This window comes from Lycium barbarum, chromosome 5 (assembly GCF_019175385.1).
Source record: "Lycium barbarum isolate Lr01 chromosome 5, ASM1917538v2, whole genome shotgun sequence".
Classification (NCBI taxonomy): domain Eukaryota; kingdom Viridiplantae; phylum Streptophyta; class Magnoliopsida; order Solanales; family Solanaceae; genus Lycium; species Lycium barbarum.
Window position 1 is genome coordinate 143,120,327 of NC_083341.1, and position 21,954 is coordinate 143,142,280.

The 21,954-nt window shown below is 34.6% G+C and overlaps 1 protein-coding gene across 1 annotated transcript; it reads right to left on the reverse strand.

The window, feature by feature from the left end:
- Window positions 1–847: 847 nt before the first annotated feature.
- LOC132642072 (NAC domain-containing protein 1-like) lies at window positions 848–2,590 on the reverse strand. The gene is made up of 3 exons (XM_060359340.1): window positions 2,197–2,590; window positions 1,794–2,074; window positions 848–1,546 (listed from the first exon to the last, which is right to left on the reverse strand). The coding sequence occupies exons 1-3, from the start codon at window positions 2,360–2,362 to the stop codon at window positions 1,094–1,096; spliced, it is 900 nt and encodes a 299-aa protein (XP_060215323.1). The 5' UTR covers window positions 2,363–2,590; the 3' UTR covers window positions 848–1,093.
- Between the last annotated feature and the right edge of the window lie 19,364 nt (window positions 2,591–21,954).

A 21,954-nucleotide genomic window follows, 5' to 3' on the forward strand; every position in this document is an offset into this window, starting at 1 on the left:
GCATCATCTTAACTTGAAATGCGTCCACGTAGAAGATATTGATGTCAATTTTATATTAATTAACTTCGCTATTAGATGCCAATTTTATATTTATTAACTTCATTATAAGTTTAAATTCTATTTACCAAGGGTGGAAAAAGTGTTTACATAATCAAATCACTTATAAGAAATTATTAGTGAGTTATTATGACAAATACTTATAGGTAACTTGATAAAAATAGTACTAACTGCTACAATAGATTAAACTAAATTGATAGTGTAAGAAATTTGAAACTGTTACTAGCTCCCTCTATTCCACTTTCTGTGATAAAGTTACTATTTGAAGACTTAAACGAGTTTTTCTTTGATCATAATTTTTTTCAATATTTTTAAATATTTTGAATTATTAATTATTTTGACTTAATTAGTGTACTTTTTATATAATTTTTAAAAATTTAGGTAGTTGATTCTCCGAATGTCAAAAATCGAGCAGTCACTTAATTTCTATATGAACTCCACATATTAAAGCATCGAACCATATCTCTATCAACCTTCGTAATTAGTATCATCATGTTAATTAATAAAAAGTATTTTTTTCATCATACAGCTTGCACTAATCAAGGGTTCTGTTTTTTTTTATTCAAGACTTTTTACCTAATCTATACGAAAGTCTTATCTAATAATATACTTTCATTATTTCTCAACGCGGATTTACATCAAAGGATATTGACTTTTGAAAATAGATCTCCTTTTGTAAGCCTATCCCCAATTAAGTAATTCAATGAAAACTATCCTTTTTCTACCAAATCAGAAGACAAAAACATGAAAAATTAAGTTGAAGAAGAGGTTAAGGATAGTAGAGTAGAAGTTTGATCCAAAATCCAATTTTGACATTTCATTGTTAATAATTTTTTTTTTAAAATCAAAGGCAGATTGCCGAAAAATATTCATTACAATTTCACAAGCAAATTAGTTTTGCCAAACACAAGCCCAGGAAACTAAACTAAATTCTAAAATAATACAACAACATTTCTTTGACATAGGAATATATTTTACAATTGCTTGAAAACTTCTGCTGTCACCTTTTTCATCCAATAGCGTCCATATAATATAGTCACTGGAATTGAAATGCTGGATTCACAAAAACTGGCTGCTGATTGAAGAAGAAATTACAATAATTACTTTGGCTGACTTGGAACTTCAATGGATCTGCAATATTAGTATTTTGTTGTTGTGATGACACTTGATCCCCTAGCTGAAATTTCTCCGTATGATGAACCACATTTACATTATTAAAATTGTTCATTGTGTAACTTTGGTCATCATTTGAATTGTCACTTAGCAATTGTGGAATTGACCCAAAATAATCCAATTCTAGTAGATGTGACAATGAACAAGTCCTTGGCAATTTCATTGTTTGTGGTCCACAAGCAGCACCAACAACTTCAATATCATTATTTGTACTCACAATTTGAGCCTCTAACTCTTCTTCTTCAGCTTTCATCATCTCCATTGTTTTTCCCAAATTCTTCTTCTTATAAATTCTACAAAGTACCCAATCATCTAACTGAAAAATACCCAACAACAAAAAAAAAAGTTTAATTCATCAAAGGAAAGTAGACAACTTATGTTGCTAAGCAGTAAAAAGCCGCTGCTAATAATCCTATTGAAGGATCAATTAATGACAAAGTATCAAAACTGTTAGCTACAAACTATTTAACGACAAATTAACAATAAATTTTGTAGCTAGTTCCTATTTTTTCTTTGTAGTGTACATATAGTTGGCCCCGACTAATTTGAATTAAAGTTCTTACCCTCATGGAGCCACTTCGCTTAGTAGTTTGAGACTTTGAATCACTTAAACGATATTCATGCATGATCCAATCAGTCTTGACACCTTTTGGAGGCTTGCCTTTGTAAAAAACAAGAGCTTTTTTAACACCAACATACTTAGATGCACTATAAATTGCTTTATCAGTGCCTGTGGCCTTCCAATAACCTGACACAGCTGCTCTATTTGGCCTAACACCATTTGGGTATTTTCTATCACGAGGGGTGAAGAAGTACCACTCCTTTTCTCCAAATACAGCTTTCTCTACATTTCATAAGACATTATTAATCATCAATAAAATTTCAAGAAATTAATACTCAATTTTTTTTTAAATCATATTCTTCAATTTAAACAAGATTTTCAAGTATATATGCATGCATACTGACCAGGCAATTCCCAGGGATCGAACTTGTAGATATCAATTTCAGGGATAATTGAAACGGGACATGGCCTCGAGGTAGCTTGATATCGAAGATAATACATGATTAATTCTTCATCAGTGGGATGGAACCTAAATCCAGGAGGAAGGTCAGAGCTAATTTTTCCTACCATTTTTTTTTCTTAAATCTTTTTTTTTTTCTTTTTCAAATATAGCTAGTATAGAAATGAAAGAAGTGGCAAGTATTTACTTATACGATTTTGAATGGAATAGAATGAATTGTTCCAATTCCACTTTTTTTAACTAATCAAGGAAATTAAAAGAAGAGGGAGGAGAGAGAATTCTTTTGATTCTATAGGAGGAAAATGAAAAGTGAGAGTGTTTGAAATGTTTGCAAGGAGAAGGCTGCTCCATTTATAATTTTGGAGGTTTCTAAATTTGTCTTATTTTAATTGGTTGTTTTTGACTTGCATACCTAGTAGGCTAGTATGAGTATTGCTACTTGCAACGATATTTTAAGCAAATATCACTATCTTATGGCTTTCTTCATTCAATGGATAGTATATTGTTTTGCGGTGGTGGTTGGGGGGGGGGGGGGGTTGTTATTGGGGTATAAGGGCATTGTGGGAGAGGAATATCCTTAGTTCTTATCTTAATTTCTTGTTTGTGCAACTTTAACAAACTATTATTCGAAGACTCTATCTAGTCAAAAGTTATGGTCCTGAGCCAATAAGATTGGACTATGAGGACAACAAGCAAAGGAATTTTGGACCCTTTTGGTATTATTGAGTTCTGAGATTTTTCCCCCTTTTTCAATTGGCTTTGTTAGATAGGGATTAGCACCCCCACATGAGCGGATTATTTAGAATTTAAATTTATCGTATTTAACCTGTAAAGTTTTTAATATTGAACTTATTTTAAAGTTTGAGATTTTAGAATAATAATCTCAAATATTAATATATGGATTTTAAATTTACTATTTGTGCATATTTGATGAATTTTTAAACACAAATATAAAGTTTGAATTAAAAGTAACGGATTCTACCAAACTCATAATTTATTTTGCCTCCACCGTACCCCTGCGCATATATTGTGATCCAATATTTAGAGATAACAAGCGTTAGGGTATGTTTAAGATTTAAATTCAATGTGTTTGCCTTGTAAGGTCTTGAGCACTCAACTCATTTCACTTTTAAAATTATGAATTTAGATACAATATTTGGTGAAACTTTAGTATATTTTCACATATAAATTCATATCCTGCATTGAAGATATTGGACACGGATAAACTGGCTGCTTGTCGTTATGCTGCATCCGCCCCTAATAAGAATACCACTTAATATACACACACTTTTATTATTATTATTTTTACATTTTTTTATGTAGAGACATATAATTCAAGGTCAAGATATAAATTTAAGTACACCCACTGCTTGTATATTATACAATCTCCAAAGCTTATTAGTAAACAGAGAATGGTTCCTCTTCATATAAGTTGCATGGCCAACTTGAGAGGTCCATTAAATTTACTTCACTTGTTGTTTTCTTGACAAGAGAAAGTCTTTTCAATAATGCAGAGCTTCTTTTTCTTTTTTCCGTTCCACTATCATAGGAACAAACTTATGTGCTCTTGTCTATATATAGAAAGATTCATTGTATTATTTATCATAGAGAAATGTGATAAGAAAACGGTTCTTACACGTGATTTATAATGTGTTTGTTACAATACACGTTATACATGCACCGCCTATATAATATAGCTAATAAATTTCTTTACATTTTCCAAAACATTTTAAAAACTAAGAAAAATGAGCCTCATTGGCGGAGATATTGTATAATATTCCTGTCTTTATGTATACTATATTAATGATTTATTTAAATATATAATTCAACGTACCTGTAAAAGAGATTATTTTCTAATCTTGAGAAGTTTATACGAGTTTTTCCGTTTGTATTTGGATAAATGCATTAGAAAAAGACCATATACATTGAATCTAAATATAACTGCAATGGATAATGTTAACAGAGTACATTGCTTTTTCCTACTGATTGATCCAGCAAGTACATCTCTACATCATTGTCAACTTAAATAAATGATGGAAATCTTAATTAGACTAATTATTAGTTTAAAAAAATAGTTTTGCGTAAATCATCAATTGCCATAAATAGCTACGAGTTCCTACCTTAGAAAGTTGACAGGTGTCAAGTCAAAAGAGATTAGATTAGATAAGAACGTCTAGAGAAAAATGTAGTTTGAGTTACTTGTGGTTCTTATCTAACCACACTAATGAGCCATTAAATTTTAACGTCGACCAAATTTAATATTAATTACCATATAAAAAATTATTAATCAGAGTTAGAGATTGACAGGCCCAAGAGATATTCCACTAGTTTTTTTCCTAGAGATAACGAAGTATATTCCGTGACGTTTTGATCTAACCATGTAGACATGCACAATAGATATGGTATACTGTTTTTCTTAAGAAAATTCCTCCATGTCAAAACAATTGTTTTCTTTTAATATCGACTTGATACAATCGATCTTTACCTTCATCTTTGACTATAAATTACTTCCATCTTTCCGCCGATAAAAAAATGTGTAATAACTAAAATAAAACTTTTGTCTCTAGGTGGTGTAATAGAGATCCAATTAGACCATTTGAAGAATGCGAAATCTACGTGGTTTAGCTAAGTATTAGTAATAATTATATTTAGTAACTATAGTTTGAATTAATTACTTTTCATAGCTAAAAATTATATCTTAATAACATTTCTTAACTATTAAAGTAAAATATAGTAACAAGAAAATAAAGTCATCTCTCATCTCCATTTTCTCTCACGTCCATTTTTTGTAAACCTTATAACATAGAGATGAGTTCTCACCTCCATCCCCTCTATCTCTCTGCCATCACTCACCCCTCTCGCCTCTCCCTCTCTCTCTCTCTCAGTCGTCTCTCACCCCCCTCTCTCTCCACTGCACTCCCACAGCTAAGGCAACAATCATAGTCGTGAAAAAGCCGTGGTATTTTCGATTCGCCGGAGGAAGAAAGCAACGCCGCCGTTGGCGCCACCGCTACCACCCAGATCTTCATCTTGATGCGCAGCTGGCACAGTCACAGATCTGAGCGTATTTCAAAGGAGATTTCTCTGGCCACTCATTTCTCCTCCACCGCCGTCGTCTTCTATGGCTGGAATCCATGGCAAATCACCGAATTTTTCTAAGATCTGAGTGTGTTTTCTCATATCTAAGTGTATTTTATTTCTTGTATCTCAAATTTAAGTGTATTAGTTATTTTTTTAGTGTAAAATAGAGTGATTTTATTTCCTGTATCTCAGATTTGAGTGTATTTTTTTAGTGTAAAATAGAGTGTTTCTTTATGTATTTTCGCCTGTATTTCGAAGGAGATTTTTTGTATACAAATGAATACAATGAGTTTTGAATACATCCGAATAATCATATATTTTCTTTCACTTATGTTGTTTGAATACAACCGAATTTAAAATACAATAAGTTGAATACAGTGTAAAATTAGTTAGGAATGAATACAGCTTAATTGAATACATCCGAATTGAATACAACGAAATACGGCCGAATTCGAACACACGTTACTGTGGCTACGAAATGTAATTAGCAAAAGTGTAGTTATGCCTAAAAAAAAAAAAACAGAGTGCAGTCATTTGTGTAAATTGCCCTTGAAGAATCATACTCCCTCCATCCCAAAAACTTATCTTAGTTACTATTTACAGTCAAAGGATAAGTTTTTTAATCATAATTTTTTCAAATACTATCTAAATATTTTGAATTGTTAACTATTGTGACTTCGACCCTCATAATCCGAATCAAGACAATCTTTTTGGGACGGAGGAAGACTAACGCATTTAAGACTCAAATAACATGAGAGGAATCTCTAATAGGGCAACTTAAATAAAAAGTCTTTCCTGTATTTCAGTTTATGTGAAACATTTTTATTTTTGATTCATTTAAAAAAGAATGTCACAATTCAAAATTTGAAAACAATTAACTTTTAAATTATTATTTTACCCTAAATGAGAAACTTTTATAACTAAAGGCGGAGCTAGGATTTGGAGTTTATGAGTTCTAAACTTTCATCGAACTCATAGCTCGTATTTGTACTGGGTTCACGCTAAAACAATTATACATATATAGATTTTCTAATACAAATACAAGATTTAAGTGGCTTAAGTTCATCGTAACTAATATTGTAGCTTCACTTCTGTTTATAACTACAAAATTTTATGGCATATTTAAGGTCACAATTTTATAAAATTTTATGACACACAAATGCTATGACATGTTTAAGACCATAAATTTCAAAAGCTTATATTTTTTTAAAAAAAGCATGTAAGTTTCAACTATGCCACATAAACTGAAACAAAAGAAATTATATATTTAAATAAAGAATATCAGATCGATAAACATTGTACCCCCTCCGTCCATGTTTACTTATTCATGTTTGACTTGACACGCCTGTTAAAAAGTAGTAAATAAATGATAATTTTACTATATCGATCGCCCCCTAATTATTATATGTTGGTAATGAATTGAAAGTGATTATAGTATTTAATAATAAGGGTAAATTAGACATAAAATGGTAAATAATCTCTTAATTTTTCAAACTACACAAATAAAAATAAATATTTATTTTTAGTATACTGAATAAGTAAAAGTGAACGGAGGATTGATAAGGACAAGAAATGTTTTTCCACAGGAGTTCTATCTCCCAATAATTAGGGGTTTCTTAGATGAGCTCAAAACAAGGGATTACGACACATGCATATCTCTCTTTACCACCAAACGATGTTGTGCAACAGATGGAGTTGCTCCTATCTTAATTAGAGGTCTCAGGTTTGAGTCTTGAGTATAAAAAAATTCTTGGTAGGGAGCGCTTTCCCCCGAATGGGACCCTACACGGCACGAATCCTAGTTGAATGCCAATACGAGTATCGAACACTGGGTGAAAAATTAAAAAAAAATGCATATCTTTCTTTGAGGTTTATGGTTAGCAGTAAAAAATAATAATTTTAGAGAACATAAATGTTCAACGTGGATAGCACATACTGTAAGCTAAATAAACAGTCATTTAGTGGCCCACTGCATTTGTAAAAGGGAAAAAAACACTGTGTGTCCACTCAGCCAAACTAATTCCACATTTAACTATTGTTTGGGCGTAATCCCACTAGGTGTCCGGTCGGCCCAAATTAATGCCAAAAAATGGCCGGTCGGCCCAAAATAATGCCAAGGCTGGCCGGCCCAACAACCCAGCGCTTAAAAAAAAGACTTTAGTCGCTACAAAAACGTCGCCACTAAAGGCTGCTACAGCATATATACATATGTTGGAATTATGTATACACTTTATATACAAGAATTATACATTTTGTATACATATGCTAGAATTAATCTTACATTTATTATACATAAATTATACGTTAATTATACATTTATTATAAAAATATTATACAACAATGATATGATATTTATTTTTAACATATACAATAGTGATACATATTATATATCACAATGATACGGTTTCTATGATACATTTTTTATACGTATGATACACTTTCTATACAAGACTGATATAGTTTATATACACATGCTGGAATTATATATATGCTTTCTATACAAAAATAATATATATTATATACAAAAATGATACAATTTTCTATTCTATAATGCACATTATATACACAAATTATACATATTATCTACAAAAATGATACATACCTTAGTGATTCATATTTTATACAGTTTCTATACATTACATACAGGTATTGATACATATTTTTATACACAAACGATACATGTTATATACAAAAATCGCCTCAGAGTTTTTTGGAATATTTCTTACTAAATATACACATATTATACATGTTTTGGGATATTTAACCTTTAGTGGCGACTTTTTTAGTCGCCACAAAAAGTCTGACTTTTAAAAAAAAAAAAAAACAATGGGGCTGTTGGACCAGCCAGCCTTTAGTGACGACTTTTTAAATCTTTTGTGGCGTTTGTAGTACATATTTTGGCTATCGGATGAGAATAGTTTATGAGCTAATTTTTGAGTTTGGGAATAAATAGGCCAGCGCATGAGATTATTTATGGCCCAGCGGCTAGGGCTGGGCATAAAATACCGAAAATCGAAGTACCGAACCGAACCGGCTATTTCGGTATTTCGGTATTCGGTAATTCGGTAATTCGATTCGGTATTCGGTACTGAAATATAAAATTCGGTATTTCGGTTTCGGTATTTACAATTATACCGTTCGGTATTTGGTAAATACCGAATACCAAAATTAAATTACCAATACTATATGTCTGTAGGGCCTAAAGGAGTAAAGGGCTAAAGGCCCATTGTAAAAATATTTTAAGGCCAGCCCAAATTCGTAAAAATCAAGTGTAATCCCTAAGATTCTTAAGAGTTAAGACCTAACACTTCACTACTTCAGTACTTCACCTGTTCACCACCTTCATCTCATTTCCTTTCTATTCATCCTTGTGTCTTCATCCAAATTTCTCATCCAAATTCTGTGATTTCTCCATCTTAATTTCTGATTCTGCTCTATCTTCGTACCTCCTCCTCCTCCTTCTTCTTCTTCTTCTTCTTCTTCTTCTTCTTCTTCTTCTTCTTCTTCTTCTTCTTCTTCTTCTTCTTCTTCTTCTTCTTCTTCTTCTTCTTCTTCTTCCGTGAGGTAACTGCTGAATTTTTCTTATCCGCTGTTCTCTGTCTACTTACTTGGGTCTTTTCTTGATTTTTTTTTATCTTGTGGTTCATGTTGGGAGCTTGGGCCTTGGGGTATTCATCTATTCAATTCGTTTTCTTTTTGTATTTCATATATTGTTCATGCTAATGTGGGAAGGGCATCAGGGAATATGGGTGTACTCACGCAGAAAAGGAAAAATTTAAGTTGTTTTGGTTCTTTTTGTTTAAGTTGAAGAAAGGACATAGGAGAAACATAGTATAACAATTTAGAAAATAGAACTTATTTAATAGCTTCCGTATTGTATTTTTTGATTTTGTTTTACACTTCCAATGCTTCGTTGTTGTTGTTTTTGGGAGAGAAAGTTATGAATGGATAGTATCCATAGCAGTAGTATTTGGGAGAGAAAGAAAGAAAGATATTTGTTAAAATTGTCTCTTTCATTTCTGGGAAATGAAATGGGTTGCAGATTTTCTCCTTTTTTTGTCTTTTTTCTTTTGGGTGTGATCAGTTGGGATTTGCTTTCGGGTGAGAGAACTTAAATTAAAGAAAATAAGTTATTTTTTGCAGCAAGCAGAAAACAAGTAAAATAAAGTGATCATGTTATGTTAAGTAGAAATGATGCTTAATCCCTTGCAATTTATGTCTTATAACATTTGTAATCTCTTTTATGTTTGGATGGAAGATGAAACAAGTCGAACAACCAATGTCAGTGGAAGCGCACCTCTTACTGAGTCTCTTGATTCAACACCAGATGTTGAACAACATTCAGTGATTGTGAAGAGGAAAGCTATAGAACCAAGATCTGCTGCTTGGCCGCATTATGATAAGCTCATATAAGATGGAATTAATAAAGCAAAGTGCAAGCATTGTGGTAAAGTTCTCTTAGTTGATGCAACTAAAAATGGAACAAGTGGACTGAATAAACATTTGAAAACTTGTCCTAAAAATCCAAATAAGGTTAACACTTCCAATTCTAAGTACAAACAATCAAATTTAAACTTTCCATTAGAAAGTGACATGGGTGATGGGGCAATTTGGACTTTTGATCAAGAGGTATCTCGGAGGGCTTTAGTTGAGATGTTAATCCTTGATAAGCTTCCTTTTCGTTTTGTTGAAAAGGAAGGTTTTAAGAATTTTATGAAAAAAACCCAACCTTTATTCTGAGTTCCCTCCCGTAGAACAGTGACTAGGGATTGTTATGTAGTTTTTGGTGAAGAGAGACAAAAGTTTATGAAGTATTTAAAAGAAACATCACCGAGAGTTTGTCTAACCACGGACACATGGACTTCTATACAGAGAATAAATTATATGTGTTTGACAGTACACTTTATTGATAGTGATTGGCTCTTGCATAAATGAATTTTAAACTTTCAGATTGTTACTAGTCATAAGGGTGACGAAATGGCCCGTTGTATTAGTAAGTGTTTGCTTGATTGGAAATTGGAGAAAATAATCACTATAACTATAGATAATGCTTCTTCTAATGATGTCATGGTGAAAGAGTTACACAAACAAATGGTTAATTGGGGATCTAACATGAAATGTGGTAACCATCTTCACGTGAGATGTATGGCTCACATTTTAAATCTTATTGTGCAAGATGGCATGAAAGAAGTTGGTTCATCTATCAAACGTGTTAGGCATATGGTGAAATATGTTAGACAATCTGCCGCAAGGATTAGAAAATTTGCGGAATGTTGTGAACTAAAAAATATAGACAGTAAGAAGTCATTATGTTTAGATGTTTCAACCCGGTGGAATTCGACCTACTTGATATTGGATACCACACAACATTTTGAGAGTCCATTTGATAGGTTTGATCTTGAAGATGGTGGATTGTCAACTTATCTTGCTACTCATGTTTGTGAAAATGGAAGTGTTGCAGGTGTACTTGAAAGTGATGATTGACAAAAGGTGAGAAATATGGTAATATCTCTTAAAAGGTTTTATGATCTAACTGAGAAGGTTTCAGGTTCACTCTACGTCACTTCTAATGCTCACTTTGAAGATATAGTTGAGCTTCACAATCATTTAAGAGAGTGTATGGAAGATGATGATCCTTCTTTGGCAAAAATGGGAGAAAAAATGAAAGAAAAGTTTGTCAAGTATTGGGGTGCTCCTGAAAAAATGAATAAAGTGCTTTTTATTGCCTTTATCTTAGATCCTCGTAACAAACTTGAGTATGTTGGCGACGCACTTGAGGATATGTTTGGAGATGAAAAGGGGAGTGAAATAAAAGATGAAGTGGTGACTTACATGAAATCTATGTTTGAAGAGTATGTAGCAAAATTCTCTAATGTATCTCGACGCTCATCTTCTCTCTGATTTATCGGGTCAGACATCGGATTCATCTAGCTCTAACACTAGCACAAAATCAACAAAAGTGATAAATAGGATCCAAATGAAGAGGAACAAACAAGATGGTACATGTTTGGGTGGTAAGTCGGAGTTGGAAAAGTATCTTAGTGAAGAACTAGAGCCGAATGATGATGAGGATAATTTTGATATCTTGTCATGGTGGAAAGCTCATTCTCCTAGATATAAAATTCTTTCCGAGATGGCTCTTGACGTGTTGGAAATTCCAATTTCTAGTGTGGCATCGGAATGTGCATTTAGCACCGGGGGCCGTATTCTTGATTCATTTAGGAGTTCTTTGACTCCGAAATTGGTGCAAGCTGTTATTTGTCTTCAAGATTGGCGTCGAAATGAGCCTTATCCCATAAATGTTGAAGAAGATTTTAATGATCTTATGAAACTCGAACTTGGTATGTTTTTCAGTTTTTGTATTTTATTTTTATATTTTTTTACTTAGTTTAATTGTTGACACATTTTAAATTCTTTTTAGATATGGCTGATAGCTCAAAAAATTCCCTCGTTCTTGATTTGTAATCGCAAGATGCCTCAGGTATAAGGCTCTGAATTTTCATTTGATTATTCCACATTATTTCCACCAGTACTTTTAACTTTTGATAATGCCAACTGCTGCATCTTAACATAGGAGAGGCAGTGTATGAATGAAGAATAGACAATGGACAAGAGATGTATGCCTCCGGTGTAATTATGATAAGGTTTTAAACATTACTTTCAATCCTAGGTGCTAACTTGATGTTTTTGCTTTTATATTCTGCATTTTCACTGAGATACCAATACTTTTATGGTGAGGTTTATGATAAATTAGTGTTTGAAACGTATGTCATTGTCTCATTGAGCAGCTGATGTGACAAAAAATAGAGAAGGTGTAGGGCATTGCACATCCAGTAAGGAACATGAATCACTTTTTCAAGATAAAGTAGAACCATGTCCACTAAGTTGTTCTATCTTCTATGTGGAGAGTTCAAACAATTGAATACAGAGGAGACTGAAGCTTGCTCGAGGCTTTTGAGTATGCGTCCTTTTGTTATAGAAAATTAAAAGCTCTTATATGTTCTTAAGGTACCCCGACCTAACTTCTAAATTCTTGTCAAACTTTAGGTTTTCCAATATATTTGGTTCTTTGTGGTTCTACCTCCCATGTGGAAAATATGTAACACTTGGGCTCAGTTTATTATATACTCTTGCGAAACAGTTTTCCTTTTTACCATGCGTGCTTCAATTTGCAGATATGAATATGGGCTGATTGATGTACTTATTTTAAAAAAAAAGATATGTGTTGATATATCTACTTTTATTTACCAGCCATACATACGTGTATATGCTGCATTCTAAGCTCTACACAATGAAAGTTTTGAGTTGAAAATGTAAAGATAAAAACTTCGTTAACTGTATAATCCTTAAGGATCATAACACGACAGTGTAGAAACCATGCGTGCATCGTTTGTTTTCCAAGTTGTGCCACCATATCTAGGAAGAAAGATCCTTTGACTGTGGAGATTAAGCTAAATATACATACACTTGCTAACTGATCATTGTGAAGATCGAACATCTCATTTCTTTCTAGATGGATGGAGAAGCAACATGGAAGATGGTTTTTTCTTTTCGATTTTATTTGCAGAGTGATCTATAGAGTGTATAGGTGTATTTGTTAGCTGTTGACCAACTTATCTCCCCTATTTTGCCAATGCTTCTTCTACATGCATAATCTGTATAAATTTGAAGTTCAGAAATGTGTGAAGGGTCCTTTTCCAGATCTCTTTAAGGCCTTGTTTATTTGAAATATCACATAGGGTAAAATGTTTGAACTTTGCAGATACAAACACTGGTGATTGCTATACTTGCTGCTGTGGTGGGGAGCCAAGCCATCATCACTGGAACCTTTTCAATTATTAAACAATGCTCCTCTTTGGGTTGCTTTCCTAAAGTTAAAATAGTGAATACGTCATCAAAAATACATGGACAGATTTATATTCCAGAGATCAATTGGACCTTAATGTTACTGTGCTTGGCTGTTACTATTGGCTTCAAAGACACCAAAAGGATGGGCAATGCTTCAGGTATGGATGTAATGATATGAATAAGGGAGAGTAAAAGTTTGATTTGTCGAAATCATTTAACCTTCCTAGATCAACTGTTAAAGTTTATAGTCTCTGTCACAACTCTCTTTACACTTCTATCCTAAAACAAAATTACTTATTGGATCTGTTTCTCTTCCAAACGTTTCAAATATGGTATTACCGAATACCGTACCGAACCGAAGTTTGATTTACCGATTACCGAACCGAAGTTTGAAAGTTCGGTATTTGATATATACTTTGAATTACCGATTACCGAACCCGAACTTTGAAAATACCAAACCGAATATCGAACGCCCAGCCCTACCAGCGGCCATTTGTGTCCTTTCCCCTTTGTAAAACAAAGGAAAATGCAATGTTTTTTTCTTTTTATTAGAGGGATAAGGTTTCCTTTCTAGGGTTAAATGGAAAATTTTGCAATCAATTCTTGAGGCGGCTTGTGAATGGTGAAAGAAGATAAAAGTGAAAATGTAACACCCCGTAAAGTTGAACTAGGTGTGAATATGTAAATATATAGTGTTAAGATGATATTTTATCTATATGAATCCATTCTTGATGAATTCGGGTGGAGGATGGTCGTTTTGAAGTCAAACCAACTAGTGAAGTTCTTGAGGGCTCTTAAATTCGCCTAAGTTTTGGTAGGTCTATCTTCTGGGCGATTTTCGTGAAATTGTGTTGAGAATTTGGAAAAACTTCCTCAATGAAAGTTGTATATAATTGAAATACCTTTCCAACCATAGGTTGTGGACCTCCATGTGACATAGGGATAAGGATATATGGATGTTTTAAGGCAGAAAGGTCAAGTTGTTGGCCCAACTCGATTCCAAATCGGGTCAGGCCCATTTCCCTTGCTATTTAAAGGAAATGTTCAGCCCTAGCAGCCATATATCTCATACCAATACTCAGAATTTTTAGAGAGAGATAGGGAGGAAATTTAGAGAGAGAAAGTGGAGAATCGATCAAGTTCGAGGCTCCGAATCCCGAGGCTCGTGAAGGACAAAGTGTAGAACAAGTTGTTGCCGTCGTTCTAAGCTAAAAATTGAACTTGGGGGATGTTGTTTTCGTGGTGGCAGCTCATATAAGGTATATCTAAGATTTTAATGATGTTCTTACCCTTATCATTGATAGATTTAACGAGTTAGAATAGAGAAAATGGTATTGAAAGTTCGGTTATAATTTTTGAATATCAAATGAATTGTGGGGCTGTTTTGGTGATAAAATTCGTGGCTGTTTTGGGGGTTGTTTTGTCATAAATTTCGTGGCTGTTTTGGGGCTGTTTTGTGATAAAATTCGTGGCTGTTTTGGGGCTGTTTTGTGATAAAATTCGTGGCTGTTTTGGGGCTGTTTTGGGATAAAATTTGTGGTTGTTTTGTGATAAAATTCGTGGCTGTTTTGGAGCTGTTTTGTGATAAAATTCATGGTTGTTTTGGGGCTATTTTGTGATAAATTTCATGGCTGTTTTGGGGCTGTTTTGGTGATAAATTTCGTGGCTGTTTTGTGATAAATTTCGTGGCTGTTTTGGTGATAACATTTGTGGCTGTTTTGGGGCTGCTTTGGTGATAAAATTCGCGGCTGTTTTTGGGCTGTTTTGTGATAAAATTCGTGACTGTTTTGGTATGATTTAATGGATATGATTAGTTGGATGTTGATATAAAATAATTATTGATATTGTTGTTGACGATGTTGATAAGTTGGCATTCTTGAATTTGGAAGCATAAATATTATTCAAGATTCTTTAAATAAATGATGTCACACATCGTATTGGGGCAGGGTGGATGAAATGGAGGCTTGCTTCCGGAGTGCTATGTGACAAGAAGGTGCCACCACAACTTAAGGGCAAGTTCTACAAAGTGGTGGTTAGACCGACTATGTTGTATGGGGCGGAGTGTTGGCCAGTTAAGATTTCTCACGTTCAAAAGATGAAAGTTGTTGAGATGAGTATGTTGAGATGGATGTGTGGCCACACCAAGAGTGACAGGATTAGGAATGAGGATATTCGGGACAAGGTGGGAACGGCCTCGGTGGAAGACAAGATGCGAGAAGCGAGATTGAGATGGTTTGGGCATGTGAAGAGGAGAGACACGGATGCCCCAGTGCAGGTGTGAGAGGTTGGCCATGGATGGTTTCAGACGAGGTAGGGGTAGGCCAAAGAAGTATTGGGGAGAGGTAATTAGACACGACATGGCGCAGTTACAGCTTACCGACGACATGACCTTAGATAGGAGGGTTTGGAGGACCCACATTAGGGTGGAAGGCTAGTAGATAGTCTCATTATCCTGTCTTATTAGTAGTCGCATTATCATAGTATAATTTCTTGTGCTCTGATTTATGCTATTATCTGTTATTTCCTGTGCTTTGATTATTCTATGTTATCTGTGTCGCTTGCATTACTTCATTTCCATATCGCTTTGAATCTCTTAGCCGTATCTGACCTCTTTTTATGTTTTTATTGAGCCGAGGGTCTCTCGAAAACAACCGTCCTACCTTGGTAGGAGTAAGGTCTGCGTACACTCTACCCTCCCCAGACCCCACGTTGTGGGATTTCACTGGGTTGTTGTTGTTGTATTCTTTAAATAAATGAAAGAAAAAACAATATTTTCATGTTTCTTGAACTCTAATTTATGTCTAAATAGTGGTTGATGTGTGTGAGGGGATAAACCCACATTATACCTAGATGGCAACAAACCTTATATATGTATAAGCTATTATGAATGTTTTCCTCTATGGGAGATGCTTAGTAATGCTAGTTAAGAGTTGGTAATGACATTTTCATTAGTGAATTGGGACATAGAAATCTTTGTAAAGAAGTTGTACGTTTTCAAAGCATTGATTGGAATGACTTAGTGATATGCATAATGAACGTTAATGTTATTGATGGTGTGACAACTTTGAGACAATTTGCGAATCGGCTTCTATGCTATGAACTTTGTTATGATGTTTGGCCTAGCTACTCGGGAGGAAGGGTAGCCACTATGGATCCTAGTGTGTCACTACCTAGCCATTCGGGAGGAAGAGTGGCCGCCGCTAGTGTAACACCCCGCATCTTGGAACTGAGTTTAAGCTCATATTATTAGAGTTCTAGTGGAAACATTGAAGGTTTGAACGTTTTGCGAAAATGGTTGATAGGCCTAGTTCGGGCAGCAATAACTCCTTGATCGGTTTGGAATATTGGAAGGTACTATCAATGAAGTTGTAGTACGTAGAAATACCTTTCTAACGATATAAGGACCAAGCCAATCAGAGATCGGAGCAAGGAGATATGATCGTCTCAATATGGCTAATAGTAAGGCACTTGAAATCCTATAGAATCGGCTAAGTTTTTGATACGTCTGCCTTCCAGTCAAATTTCATGAAAATCCGTTGGGAATTTGAGAAAACTTCCTTGATGAAAGATGTATCCCTTTGAAATATCTTTCCAACGGTATCTTACGGGGGTCAAACGGACATCTGTGCAAAGAGTTATGCCCATGTTACTGAAGTCTGTTCGCTGGAAATTCTGCCAGCGTAACGGTGACGTTACGGACCGTAACACGTGTTACGGGCCGTAACAGTGGACCGTAATGTCCAGAAAATTTCCAGAACCTCACTGGAAATTTTCACCAAGGTACGGTACCAATTTACGGTCCGTACCTCGTGTTACGGGACCGTAACAGTGACCGTATCTTGGTCCGTATGTACGTTTCGGGTCACCTGATTTCGGGAGGCCATAACCCTATCATAACTTGGGAATTTGGGAAAACTCAAAGAACGAAAGTTGTAGATAATTGAAATACCTTTCCAACCATAGGTTGTGGGTTCAAGGCGACATCGGGATAGGGAGATATGGACGTTTTAAGACAGAAAGGTCCCAACCTATTTTCAAGTTGGGTCAAACCCATTTCCCCTTGGTATATAAGGGAAATGTAACCCTAGCAGCCCCATTTTTCCCATAACTTCAGATTTTAGAGAGAGGAAGTGAGAGAGAGGGGAAATTAGAGAGAGAAAGTAGAAAATCAACCAAGTTTAAGGCCCCGAATCCCGAAGCTCGTGAAGGATAAAGTGTAGTACAAGTTGTTGCCGTCATTCTAAGCTAAGGATCGAACTTGGGGGTGTTGATTTCGTGATTACTACTCTTGAAAGGTAATTTTTCTACTCCCTAATGATTTATGGTTGTGAATTGATGAATTCTTGGAAGAATAATAATTGGGTTTGATGAAGAGAATTATATGAACTATGCTAGAATTGTTGGATTGTTGACTTGGGATTGTTGTATTCATATGGTTGATGAAGAATGATGTTAATTACATCTAATTGATATTGTAGAATTAGCTAGAAGTAATAGAATGGGGATTGGGTGAAGAAAACACCATTAATGAGGGTTATAGAGCTTCATGCCCACTAAGTGTTTGATAAAATGCTTAGATGAACAAAACATGGATATTGTTGCTAATATAGAATCCCTATGGCTTGTATTGCTATAGATTGAAGTTGAAGGGATTGACGGACATTGTGATACACTCAAAAGCGGGAAGTTAAGGTATGTAGAACTTCCATCCACATGTGGGAATCTCTACGTTCTTCCCCATGATCCGTTTCGTAACATCTATGAAGTTCAAATCCTAGGGCATTAAACCCAACATATTGGTAGCCCGTAATTATGTATGTATGTACACGAATTCCGTATCTATGTTCGTTATTGTATTTCCTAATCTTCCATTACGGACATTAGGGATCCTAGCTTAATCCATGAATCATGAATTCTTCCTCATGTGTTCTCATTATGTTCATATGAAACTGCATGAGTTATTTTGCAAGTTATAAACATGTTTTCAAGTCAACTACAAATATATGATTATGAATTATTGTATTACTCATGAATCAAGAACATGTTTGCAAGACTATGACAAGTCATCTTATGAAACTATGTTTACAAGATTATTTCATGAAACCATGTTTACAAGATTATTTCATGAAACCATGTTTGAAACCATGTTACAAGTTATTTCGTGAAATCATGATTACAAGTTAATTCACGAAAATCATGGGCTTTTTAGCCAACTATATTATGTTCATGTTTTTGGGAGTTGCACGAATTACCGAGAAGGCTCAGATAGCCTGAAACTATGTAGCCACCATAGGACAAGGATCGCTCCGCCAGTTAGGACGATACCTTAATTTCACACTGAATGGTTCCATCAGGTACGTTATTACCTTATACCCTGGCAAGGTATAGGGGCTCTGCTGGTCCGGCGAGGTACCAGACTCCACGTATCCACGTGATGATATCATGTGTCGGTTTATGAAATGCTCTCCCTACTTATCATGTTTTACTCATGTTATATATATATGTACTCATGCTCATGCTCATGTTCATGTCCAAGTTTTCAGTTTCAGTTCTTATCATGTTATTCCATGTCCCATGTTATTTCTCTCGGTTGCTTTACATACCAGTACATTCAATGTGCTGACGTCCCCTTTTTATTGCCCGGGGGCCTGCATTTCACGATGCAGGTACTGATATACAGGACGACACATCTGCTCAGTAGGACAACATTCGTATCAACTTATTGGTGAGCCCCATCTCATTCGGGGTTTAGTCAACTTTTATTTTATGATTAATTATGCATCTAAAGGTATGCTGGGGGCCTTGTCCCAGTAAGTATGTTTTCCAGTCAGACTCATGATAGAGGTTTCATAGACTAGACAAGTCAGTTATGTCATGTCAGACATTTGGAGTCGTATAGCCATTTTGGCTCACTTATGTTTAAACAAGTATTTTATTAAGTATTATGACTTACCATGTTTTATAAAGGCTCATCATGCATTCACGTTATATTCCGCTTATGTTATGCATCATGATGATTCAGCAAGTCATGTGGTTCGCTCGGTCACATGCAGTCAGGCACCGAGTGCCGTGTTACGTCCAGGCCATGGTTCGGGGCGTGACAGCTAGGTTCGCTACCCGGGGTGTGATTTATGCCTAGCTATTCGGAAGGAAGGATAGCCACCACGTACTACATAGTCCGGTGTGATTTATGCCTAGCTATTCAGGAGGAAGGATAGCCACCGAGAATTATATGTTCCGGTGTGGTGCGCTATGCGCGATATGCTTGATTTTTGGGCTTGTATTGGCATGTGTGACATTCTTATTCTCTTATTGAATTGTTGATGACTATCTTAATTGATTAAAAAGGCATACTTGAAGTTGTAACTTGACAAAAGGCTTTATAAATGGGTTTTGATACTTACTATTGAGATACATAGACTGAATAACTGTTCTTACGTTGGTTTCATATGATTCTCCAGACTGATCTCTTCATGTATTATTTTACTTTATTTTCGTATTATTCATTGTCCCCGAGGCACTCACTGAGTACGAAGTACTCAGGCATACCATTGTTGTTTTTGATGGTATGTTAGGTAACGAAGAAGAGCAGGTTCGTGATACTTTCGACGCTTAAGAGAACTTGCTGCTGTCATACCCCATTTTAACCGGATTAAGTAGAGTACAACATATTGGTGATTCCTATTTTGTTTATTTGTTTTAAGGAGTCCCCACCTAAAGTTTATTAAAATAGTTATCTAAACTTGATATTATTGTAAAGTCTACGAAACCGAAAGGATCTGAGTAAGGATTCAACTAATCTAGAGGGAAGGTATTAGGCATCCTCTAAATTCCATTAATAATGGTTAACCGACCGGACTAAAATTTAATTAGGCTAAAAATGTAGATGTAAATATTTAAATATTTAAGAAAATATCTTGTAAGTATTGCTAAAGTTATTTAAAGTAAAACTTGTAGAAAATAATAGTTGCATAAAAGATTTTAGTTAAAATAAACTAAAAGGAGCGGGACATGTAATGTTTATGTGTATTTGGAGAGAAGTGAGTTATGCCGACTCACAAATTAAAAAGAGTTATTGTAAGATTAATATTAAATAAAGCTTAAAGGTTTTATAGAAAGACTATTAGTTTAATGTATATTGTGCGATGGTTGTTTTAAACAAATATGTATTTCAGGTGTTGGAAAGGAACTAAAGTGAAAAAGTTATCCGTTAAAACTAATTTGCCTTTTATTTCTTAGAATAAGCTAACGTTATGTAAAATTCGTGACGTTTTAAACTTCTAAGATAGTAAGCATAAATTATGATTCCTTTAGCCAAAATATGTAGTCATGCTATTTTGAAAATCAATTATTCTAAAAAATATATATATATTATAGATACTATAAATAATTTTAAAAATAGAAGTGAATGTGATTTGTGGAATTAACTACCCATTACTAAACTAAAACTCTTAATGTTACTAAAGTTTATCTTAATTAACAAGCACAAATGTTAGTTATACAAAGCAAATAAAATACACAACAATAAGAATAAGGAAGAGAGGAAAAGGTTAAATGGATCTGGCCCATTTAGTAAGGCCCAATTGCTGCGAACTGTTCACGTTATTGGGCTTCGGCCTAATAAATTTCTTTATATGGCTGCTACGGGCTATTCCTGTCTATTGGGCTTTGGCCCAGATTTTTTTTTTTTTTTTTTCTATTTGTGCTGCGAACAGAGGCCGGACAAGGAGGAGGTTTTGTTGGGCTTTGGCCCGACGCCGAATGCGGGAGATGACGAGTCGCTTGGACTCGTACGCAAGATGTCATGCATAAAAAAAGAAAAGTATTAGGAAATTAGCAGTGAATAATGTTAAACATCGAAATATGAATTAAAAAAAACAACTTCACAGATTGTATATTCTGTGTATATTTTAAATATACCTCACGTATACACAATTCAGCCACCACACACTTACTACGTATAAACAAAGCAACAACCAAACACAACTGAATCAAACAGTATAACATCTATTATGCATTAGACGTGTGCAAAGCTCAGACATATGTAATGACTAATACATGCACAGTATTCAGAGTATGCCTGGTATACCTGAAAGGTATACACTGATATGCGGCTCTTGTATACACTTGATGTATACTAAGGCTCATATACTATGTATACTTTGAGGTATATCATAACACAAACAGAAAATCAGAGAGAGAATATGCGAAGATAAGTCAACATGAGTATTTGGAGCATAAATGTAACCAAACAAGACAGCAAGCATCAAGGATTAGATTCTGATGATTGAATGAGTGGCCATTTATCAAGAATACATGTGAGATTTCAAACCAATTTTTTCAATCAGTGTTTTGAATCAATTTTTTAATATGCATGCAATGACAATTAAGTTCAAGAAGGGATTATTGCAGACTTTGAGCATTCAAAGATTTAGGCATGAGTGGGAGGCGATGCACAAATACATACGTATGAGATTCATTTTACAAAGTTCTTAATGACACAAAACAGTAATAACAAGTCAAACAAGCAGTAACAGCAGCTGTAATAGCAGCTGTGAGCACAGGCAGCTTGTGAAGGGGCAAAGACAATCTCATGAGTGGACTTAGAGTCTCAGCAAGAGCATGTAACATTAAATAGTAAAGTTCAATGACAAACTTAATTTAAAGAGAAGCATTTCATATCCAGCAAATGGTGGTTAACCCCAATCAGTCAAAAAAAATATAACTAGACTTAGGCAGACATGCCAAGTATGCATACTAAATGAAAAGAGGT

What these genes read in the sequence shown, in the direction of transcription:
- LOC132642072 (XM_060359340.1), bottom strand. Translation starts at nt 2,362, where the DNA reads ATGGTAGGAAAAATTAGCTCTGACCTTCCTCCTGGATTTAGGTTCCAT. An exon ending in CGATCCCTGGGAATTGCCTG is followed by an intron (nt 2,075 to 2,196) that starts GTCAGTATGCAT and finishes TATGAAATGTAG; the next exon opens with AGAAAGCTGTATTTGGAGAA. An exon ending in AGCGAAGTGGCTCCATGAGG is followed by an intron (nt 1,547 to 1,793) that starts GTAAGAACTTTA and finishes GGTATTTTTCAG; the next exon opens with TTAGATGATTGGGTACTTTG.